The sequence below is a fragment of the Thunnus thynnus genome, chromosome 2 (genome assembly GCF_963924715.1).
Source record: "Thunnus thynnus chromosome 2, fThuThy2.1, whole genome shotgun sequence".
Taxonomy (NCBI): Eukaryota; Metazoa; Chordata; class Actinopteri; order Scombriformes; family Scombridae; genus Thunnus; species Thunnus thynnus.
Window position 1 is genome coordinate 10,262,046 of NC_089518.1, and position 10,331 is coordinate 10,272,376.

Sequence of the window (10,331 nt, forward strand, 5' to 3'; positions counted from 1 at the left end):
AGCAGCGAGAGTGTGCGGCTCAGATTTATTCTATCCCTTCCCATTGTTGGGGATGAATAAGAGAGTAATTAACTGTGTGGGGGTAGCAGCTGCACAAAGACAAGACCGGCTAACACAACAAGCCTGATCCATCTGCTTTTGCTATCACACACCTTTTGTATTATTTTGATAAATAAAAGCATATCTGCTTAGTAATAACAAATGCTGGTTTAATACTCAAAAGACCACCAAGAGGCCGTCTTTCCCTGGTCTTCTCTCTTCCCACTTAAATGAGGACAAATGGGCCTTACAAATGGGTGGCATGCACAAGACTACTATTCCTCCAGTCTGGTAAACACACTCCGAGCAATGGCACATAATGAGAGCGGCTGAGATCCCCAAAGACAACCTGGAGAAGGTTAGTGAAGCATTGATCTCATGAGTGTGCCGGGCCCAGGAGCACCCTGCACACCCACGCTACATGACAACCAATGTTAGAACACACACCGTACAAAAGCCTGGCACTTGCACATTTGAAGGGAAAAAAAAGGCATGCTTTTTGTGCTTTAGTCATGAAGGACGAAATGGACAATAGAGAAATTAAATACAGCAAGTGAAACCCTGCCAAATTCAGTTGAGGTATGCTAGATAGAGAGATGGAGAGACGGAGAAAGAGAGGGAGGGCAGAGGGATTCATTGTAAGCCCGGTAAAATGAACAAGAAAGGACTGGTGCTCAATACGTCTGCAGTGGCGTCAGACAGTCAAAACAAATAAAGCCAAGGCCGCGGTGGAGAAACGCAGCTCAATATGGACTTGCTGGGCAGGGGACTGTCTGTCAGCAGGGAGAGAGGACACAGCTTTATACCCATGCCGATGAGCTATTACCTCTCCCCTCCTGATGTTTCCGCCTGCCTCACTGTGAGGGAAGAAGAGGCTGCCGTACCGCCATGGAGCCGTCCTCCAGCAGACTAATGTGTCCCTGAAGTTTTGTTAAAGCTGGTTATTTACTCCTGCAAAGCAATTGCTCCAGCCTGGGGGCAGCAGAACTGAGAACGTGCTGCTATGAAAAATCTGGCGTCTCTTGCTATGAAGCACTGTCAACTACCAAGGGGGCGTTCCTGCTGAAACATTGGGGGTACTGCTTTTTGGCATGAGAGAAGACACTAAAACAGCAAGCCTTTCATAATAGAAATATTCAGACAGTTGTGGAGCAGAAGATAATGATGGAATTCTTAGGACTCATTAGCCAAAACAATTAATGATCAATACTGTGAAATCATACAGTATATCCATATGATAACAAAAATTTCAACTGTTGTAGCCTCCAACCACAGTTTACCCAAATTACGAAAACATGTTTTTCACTTAGCTCCTGTACTTCTGGTGGTATTTATTCATGCAGAAAGCTTTGGTTGTATTTGCTTACCAGTCTCTGAGATTTCTATCTCCATCGCAATAAAATGGAGGTGAATGGAATCTTGTATGTGGAGTTCACAGTGCTGCAACAATTCAACCACAATATCTCTTTCCAGAAACAATGTCCCTGTTACTTTGGATTATTCATAGAATACGCTATCAAAAGGTTTTTGTAGCGAGCATCTTTTCTGTAAAAACTAGTTCCAATGGAAACCATACACAGAGGATTATGCATCGCTACCTCCAGCAACTTGGACATTTCAGTCACTGAGTGGCTCATAGAATTTGTTACAAGAATAATGTTGACAATGGAAACTAGGTGGAAGGTAGGTAATCTTCTTAGCAATCTACAAGGTGTGTGAAAATGTAATGCAGGCATAAACTAATAAAAAAACATGATTTACTCCAACTAAGAAACATCTTTTTTGTTAAAAAGATGGCTCAGGATTTCTTTTTACTAAACTGGAGTTTTACTACCATCTCATTCAGCAGTGTAATACAGCTTCCAGCCATGAGTGGCAGCACGCAGTGCACTGCTGCTGAGCAGCATTCCTGTCAGTGAGTGAAAAAGAAATCGAACGCCATCTTTGATATTATATGGTTTATATAAACTAAAGGAGGAGACCTGTCTTGGTCAGAATAGATCATGTTTTTTGTTAGTTTGGAGCCACCTAACTGTCTTACCCCATCTTATAAGTTGCTAAAAGAGATCCGTCACCATCCGGTGAGTCCAGTGAATGACATATTTAACATTTTTCCTTCAATAAATTTTATGAGTCACTGAGTGACTGAAATGTCAGAGTTCTGGGAGATAGCGAAGCAGAACAGTGAGTATGACGGTCTTGGATCAGGGGTATGAATTATCCAGAGCAACACTGCTTCTGCAAATTGTTGCACTGCTGCGAGTGGCAGCCTGTTTTTCTTTCTCTCTTTCACAGCTTTTTTGTGACTTCTAACTTTCTACTGCGCTTAGTTCTTTGTCGAAGCAAGCGTGTGCTGCTTTACTAACATGTAAATAGTTTTTCATAGTCTTCTTTATCCAGTTAGATGTTAACTTACAGTCCAGCTAGAACAATGAACATGATTGGCCGACGGACAACAGTGTATTCGCATGAAGTGTGTTTAGTGGAACCAGGCGGCTTCACAGTGGTGCGAGCCGACAGGGATAAACAGAGTGGTAAGAAGAAAGGTGGAGGGTTTGCTGTCTTTGTTAACACCAGATGTTGTAACTCTGGACATATAACTGTAAAGGAGCGTATCTGTATCTGTATGCCATGCCACGTGAATTCTCACACGCCATTGCTATTATTGTTTACATCCTGCCGAGTGCTGCGGTGGCACAAGCATGTGACGTCATATTCTCCACTGTCATGCGATTACAGACAGAGCACCCCAGCGCATTCATCATAGTCAGCCTTAGCCAGGTGAGGAGGCAGCTTTCCAGGACATTAGAAAGACAAAGGAGCTGGTGGTGGACCACTGGCGGAGCAAGAAGAGGCCCCCAACTCCAATCACCATCTGTGGGGAGGAGGTGGAGGTGGTGCACACCTACAATTTCCTACGAGTACACATGAACACTGGACTGAACTGGATTGGATTGACAACACTGAGGCCCTATACAGGAAGGGATAGAGCAAGCTGGACTGTCTGTCTGGAGTTGGTTGCAGAGAGGAGGATGAGGAAGCTGGACGCTTGCTGGAGAACCCCCCCCATCCCCTCTATGATGAGCTTGCGAAGATGAGGAGCACGTTCAGCCACAGACTCATCCTTCCTCGGCACACCACAAAACGCCTTGGCCAGTCCTTTGTGCTGTTAGCCATCAGGCTCCACAACCAAGACTGACCCCCATATGAGAACTTTAAGACCTGCACTGCCTGCTACTTATTTTGGACTTTTTAACTACTGAATCCTGCATAGACTCTGGCACACTTGCACATGGACTCATATACTCATTACATACTCGTTCACTCATATATTTATTCATATATGTTCATTTATAAACTATTTATTAATAGACTGTGCATATGTACATATTTATTGATAGACTTTACAAATATTCACTCACTCAGAGATCCAGTGCAGATATCTAGAGCCAGCTGAGTGTTTTACTTTTTATATTTTTATTCTTTATTCTTATTATCTTGGTTTGGTTCTGGACTCTTACTCTTAACTCTACCTCTCCTGTGTCTCATTCTCATTGTTGTGGCTGCTGTGACACCTGAATTTCTCTCTGGAGATTAATAAAGGTTTATCTTATCTTATCTCATCTTATCGAATTTTTTTAATGTGATTTTTCAATGCTAAGAGCACCACAAACTGAATTGCATCTACCACCTCCATTGTACTGTCCTAGAGGTAGAAATCTGAGAGACATATATCTCAAACTCCAGATTAATAAAACCAAAACTATCTTTGTGGCTGCATACCACTGGAGAAAACTGAGAAAACATGTTTCCTTTTAATTTGTGTGAACCAAACCTTTAATATTACAGCTGTCAGGACATTTTAAGTGTACAATCACTGATATAGACAGTAACATCATTACACCCGAGCTTATCAAACAGCAGCACATACAGCAGTCTGCAAACAGGAGCACAAGCAAGGAAAAATGATTGGATAGGTATGGAAATCTACTTGAAGGAAGGTCAAAGTGATTAAGCTGACATTAATGACAGGCCTAGTCTTCATGTGAGAATGCTCACCGTAGCTTTCTCTAAACCCATTTGTCATTCTGCTTCCAACGCTGAAGCATCTGCTTTGAAGTCTCTACCACTAATGCTACACAGAGAGGTTAAACAGCTTAATGCTGAAGTCTGTTTCACTCCTCTCGCTCTCTAATGTTCCCTGCGTTTTATGTACCGGGGTTATGCCTCCTGGATTTCACATCTCAATTTGCCCCAGATAGTCCTGTAAAAGCTCCCCTCTTTCTTATTTTCTTTGTTGTCACTGTCAAGGAAAAGAGGGGCATCCCGAAGGATAGGGGACCGTGACAGACATGCCCCACCCATCGATTCAGAGAAGTGGTGATAATGAAAGCATGTTAAGGAATGTTTATATGGAGAAGACATGCACGACTCAAACCAGTGCTGATTATGATGATGGGGGCAGCTTTTACATTTAAACACAGTACTTAATCTGCTGACGATTTGAAAGACCTGCCAACATATGACAAGTCTTGAAAAATGAAATAATGAGCACATATAGCACCCACTGTGGAGGTCAACTTTAAAGCCTTTTATATTTATCACAGCATGTGAATGAAATGATACAGTCATTATGATAAATAATACAAGATCTGAGGCGCTCTGGACGTACTTACTCTGCACTACAATGAGATTATACTGATGCATGTGACATTAACAATATCTGTAAACAAATATATTAAAGCATGAATGAAAGGGAGACAGAGACCGATTTTCACAGCCAATTTGAGATTGCAGGGTTGGTGTGTGTGTGTGTGTGTGTGTGTATGTGTGTGTGGGGGAAGCTACTGGCAAACAGCACACAGAGCAGGCTGGCAGCGGAGGCAGCCAGGCTCACAGGCTGCAAAGCAATTTCACTGTTTGGCAATACTGTTGTCTCTGTGTGTGGATTAGAGCTGACACCAGAGCAACTGAGTCATGCTAAATGTAGTACAATCACAAGCTTTTGTTCCTGATCTAAAACCCCAATGCCTCTTAGATTCGTAGAAGAGAGAGTGGAAACAAGGGTAAGAAATGGTAACAAATAAGCGGGGCATTATTTCGCCGTATGAGCGCACCATTGCGACATCGCTAAAAACAACAGAGTGATTAAAGTAACCAGTAGTAGAGGCACAGAGCCCAAGTTTTCTAAAGTAAAATCAAATACAAGTCTATATGGCCTGCTTTGATGTGTGAATCCTATTTTCAGAGTGCTTAAAGGGCAATTCAAGTTAATAATAGATGTGATAAATTAGTGATACATGTAAATTTCAGCTGACAGGATTAAACAACTGTAATCAAAGTGCATTTCCTCCTGGTTTGACCACACCTTCTCAAAGTCTTTCTTCAGGCTCAACACTCTCTCCAGGTACAGTATTGGCCGCAAGTTGTTTTTAGGCCTGCCAGGACCTGGCAGGACAGACCCTGACCCGTCCTTTTCATGCTCGCCCACGGAAATGCCATCTGGCTGGTGTGAATGATTACCACAGCAACGGCCGGGTGACCTGCAGCCAGCAGGAACCAAGGTCACTCCACCTCAGCGCTTCACACTTTCCCTGCCCTCTTTTCATCAGCCTGCAGGTGAATTATTCATCCTGTACAACTCGGAGGCACAAATCTACTGCATGCACACACACATACACATACAAAAAACTGCACACTCAGTTTACTCATATAATAACTTGTAATAAGAAAATAAATGTTCCAGTGTGAACTGCCGAAATAAATAGCTCTTAGATGTCCTCAGATATAGCAAGAATACCTTGATGGTGAAACAGCTGTAATGATTTCACATTGCCACAAACTGGCTCCAACCATGACTGAACGATAAATAAGTAAATTAATTGATTTGTGACACATGTAGCAGAGGATGTCACATTTAAGCTACAGGCATGTTTGCAACTAGAGGCTTGTAAGAATATTTACCAGAGTTGCTGTCAATAAGATAATGTGATCAAATCCATGCAAGACCTGTGAAATCTTAACGTGTCGGTGTTAAAGATACAGAATTTCAGAAATATTTAATTCCTTTTTTTCCCAAACACAGACATCATTCTCAACACATCCATGTGTCAAGTTTGCTATAACACATCTGTATCACATGTCAATTGATGATTATTATTAAAAAAACAGCACTTTTACAAACTAGACATAAAAGTCAAACAACAGCATAGTTGCTGAAACTCAAGCCAATTTAAATCTTTAGCTTACAGGTCCATTTGATATCTATTAATTTTAAAAACTGAAACCATACTGAGTATACATGTTGAGGAAACTACTCAGTATTGTAGACAATGTCTCTCATCCCCTGCACGCCACACTGGAGTCATATCAGAGCACCTTCAGCCGTACACTGAGACCACCGAGGTACACCACTTAACGCCACAAGAGGTCTTTTCTGCCAGTGGCCATCAAACTGTATAACTCCTCCCCCTTCTGCAGGAAGGACAGCTGAGAACAATAATATCAATATCATGTGCAATATTCATTTTTCAGCATCATGTGCAATATTGCTTTTCAATATTGTGAGCAATATGTTTCTATTTCAGTTTACTTATTTTACTAAATTTATCTTACTTTTATTGTTACTCTATTAGGCACTGGTGTTAGCATACACGCCTTATACACTTTACATTTATTACTCTATTGTTTTAATTCTTATGTTGTTGTCAGTTTTGAGTGATCTCTGGCACAAAAATTTCCTTCAGGATTAATTAAGTTCTATCTTATCTTATGTGTTTTTCTGCAAGAAGAACCTGTTTGCACATTATCCAGGGGACTGTCTGAATTGCTTTACTTATGGACTGCATACTATGGAATTATCATCCAAAAACTTGAGATGACAGATGCAGCGGAGGTGGAAATTATTTATCAATATTTTCATGGTGACAATAACCCTTCTGCAGTACGTTTAGGTACTACTACTTCATAGCATGTAGAATCAAAGTAATTCATTTTACATGGGGATAAGGTCATTCAAGGGAACACAAGCATGAATTAACAGTTTTCTGCAGGTATCATGATTTTTTCTTGAAATTAGTGGTTGTATGCCTTATGAGGATCACTGCCTGGAGCCTACCTTTTTTTTAAAAAAAAATATAAATCACCACATCACTGCTCATGACACTAGGTAATGGCTTGGGCATCCTTAAGGGGCAGTTCAGATTTAGCTCCTAGGCTATTCAAGTCACATTTGCTGAAAAATCCTGAATGTATACATCTATCATAAATGTTAGACGGTCCTACGGAGCCCGGGTGAATCAGGATGAGAGGCTGCAGGGAGGACGCTACATGAAGCCGCAGCAACAATAGCTCCCCTCGCCCCTCTGGATCCGAGCCTGGATGAGAGAGAGGTCCAGCGGCTGGGAGCTGGAATAACACTCGACCAACACAAGACAACCGAGCGCCACCAGGTCTGATTTCTCCTCCTCGGTAGGCTTTTCCGAGGGACCCGGACTGCCATGCTCCTGTCATTTCTCATGTTACAGAACATCAGTCAAACGGCAGAGACGGTGCCCTTGCGCCGGCCGAGGCTGATTTACAAACATTAGCGGGGAATACAATTACACAGCCCACCCCCCCTCCGGTCAAGCAGCCCTATGCGGCTTCAGGAGAGAGAGGAGGAGGAGGAGGAAGGGGGTTAGCTTTCCCAACCTTATTTTAACGTTTCCTTACAGGAATACAAACGCATAGCCTGTCAGCTTTGTGGTTTATAAATTCAACTTTCACCTCAGCGGGTTAAGCTAATGGGCTACGGGCTTGACATGCTATTTAACGGGATATATGTGCATGTTATGGATTATGTGATACAAACAAACTGCTCACCTGCCACATTCTCCACGCTTATCAATTAGAGACATTTTTGTGCCAGCGACACAACAGTCCAGCGCCTTTAAGACGTGAAATCTCGTCTTTTTAACAACAAACTGGTTACATGTATGTTGCACTATCAGCGACGACTATAACGTATCTAGTCAACACATTATTTGCTCATAAAATGTCCGAACACGGATGACAAATGTCCACAAAATAAACTTTCCAAATTACACACACACAAAAAAACTTCCCAACATGCAAATCCTTCAGGACATTAAAAATGTTAAAATGTCAAGAATTGCCTACTGAAAGATGCAGCAGCAACGCACCGGCCGTCGACACAAACCGCATAAAACATTAAGCCGGGTGAAAAAGTTACAGTCTACGTCCAAGAACAGAGACTGAGGGGCGCATTAAAAGTTTCCGTACATGTAAGTGCGGCGGTGCGTGTCGCGGACAATAAAGAGTAAAAAAGCAGAAAAGCTCCTGCATGTAAACATCAGTGCTGTCCGCGGTGCTGATCCCAGATCGGTCGGTGTGGCCATAACACAGAGGCTGTGCTGCTCCGCGGTCGCTCCACCGCTGATCAATGATTGAACTGAACAAAGGCAGAACAGGGATCAATTTCTAATAACTATCAATGCAAACACCGCTCGCTTTTCGCCTTACATTCACCCAAAAAGAGATAACACACACCATAGTACAGTAGTAAGACATACCGCTAGAAAAATAAGCCGAGAAAGGTGAGAATAGCACTAACCTGAAGCCGCCGTAGATCAAATTTCTTCCAATATTGAAACATCGATCCTACATCGGCGGCCATCTTGGGGGATATTGAGGAGATTTTTTTCAGCGGCTGCAATAAATATGTGGGCTGGATTCCCCCTCGTTAAACAACGTTTACCATCACCGGTCGCACTTTTAGAAAAAAGTAACAGGAGTCCAGCGACAGGTTTGACATTAAGCCTACAAACATGTTTTGTAGAAGTAAGAAGAAAAAAAAAGTAGACGACATGTATATTTTTTTTTTGGCGAACTGCCCGGGTCTGTGAAAAAGTAAAGAGCAACTGTATCCGTGCCACCGTCCCAACATTAACTGGACAATTGCATTTGATTTTGCTTTTGCAAAGTTATCAATACTGACGTAAAGCCCCGGGTTGATCAATACCGTCTGGAAAAGGGAAGGAGATGATGATCAGTGGAGTTGGGGGGAATTTAGCCAAGCCTACTTTTAAGCGTGTTTATTGTTGGAGCACATGGGACAATACACTTACAGTGGCAGAGGAGGGAGTCCAAATACTTTATCCACAACAACTGTATCCTGTTATTCCTGTCACACTGTCACTTAGTCCACACGTCTTTTTCTTTTTGACAAAAAAAACTCATATTAAACTCTTTCAATATTTTAAAGGAAATACTATTTGTCATCTGTTCTATATCTACTGTGAAGTCTATCCTAATAACATTGTCATTTTAAGTATATGCATACATTTAAATTATTACAGTAGTATTTTTTCTTTTTCTTTTCATATGTCTACAATACATTATGGATAGTAAAAAAAAATAAATAGCCTAGACTTTAAATAAAGTTCCCACTTGATAATATTCAATATTTCAAGTTTATATCTTTCCTATAATTTGGATATTTATGGATCCATTTGTACAGATGGTCACAGCCTGTGCAGCTGCATTGATCACTTTTTTTATAACGTGCATTCATTTTCATAGAGGAAAAAATGTATGTAAAAGAATGCATACATGCAATATAAGACTATAAAATCATACTTACAGATTGTAACAAAATATGACTATGAAATTGCAATTTTTAAAAAAAAAAAATGATAAAATGACTGTAATTCTGAGCAGAGATAAATTGTCAGATATTTTACTTGGTCGAACTTAATCAAGCATGAGTTTGCTCTCAGTCTATTTAAATGAACTCATTCCTCTGGTCAGAGGGCACACAGACAGTACAGTAGGCTGCTGTGCTGCTACAACACTGGTGCCAGGTGCTCCCCCTGCTGACACCACAGTGTTAGAGGCAAGGTTATGTGCAGATGAGCATTGTATGATTTCCTCCATTAATTATACCATTAGCTATCACTGAGCAAAGGTATCCATCAAAACCAATGGTTTAATCCACGTTCCACCTCCCGGTCACGTACTGCGCCCTGTCCTCGCAGAGTACAGTAGCTTCTAGCTGATATCCCTTATGAAAATCAGTCTCAGGTAGAAAATAATATCCTCATGAGTCATATTTTTAGTACCTCGGGGGGACAATGACATATTCCTCTGCCATAGACAAACACCTAAGGGAGAAAGTGAGGGAACATTATTAAAAGTTTTTTCTTATTGCATTTTATTTATGGCTCTAGGGCGAGGCTAAAACACAGGATTCAAATATAATAAGGAAGATAGTGATGCATCAGGGAACTTAT

The 10,331-nt window shown here is 41.4% G+C and overlaps 1 protein-coding gene across 1 annotated transcript in view; it reads right to left on the reverse strand.

The window, feature by feature from the left end:
• The window catches only part of cux2b (cut-like homeobox 2b), an 88,146-nt gene extending 79,044 nt beyond the window's left edge, over positions 1-9,102 (reverse strand). The window contains exon 1 of the mRNA XM_067602245.1: positions 8,654-9,102. Within this exon, the coding sequence (XP_067458346.1) occupies positions 8,654-8,716 (63 nt within the window). The 5' untranslated portion in view covers positions 8,717-9,102. The remainder of the gene's footprint in view (positions 1-8,653) is intronic.
• Between the last annotated feature and the right edge of the window lie 1,229 nt (positions 9,103-10,331).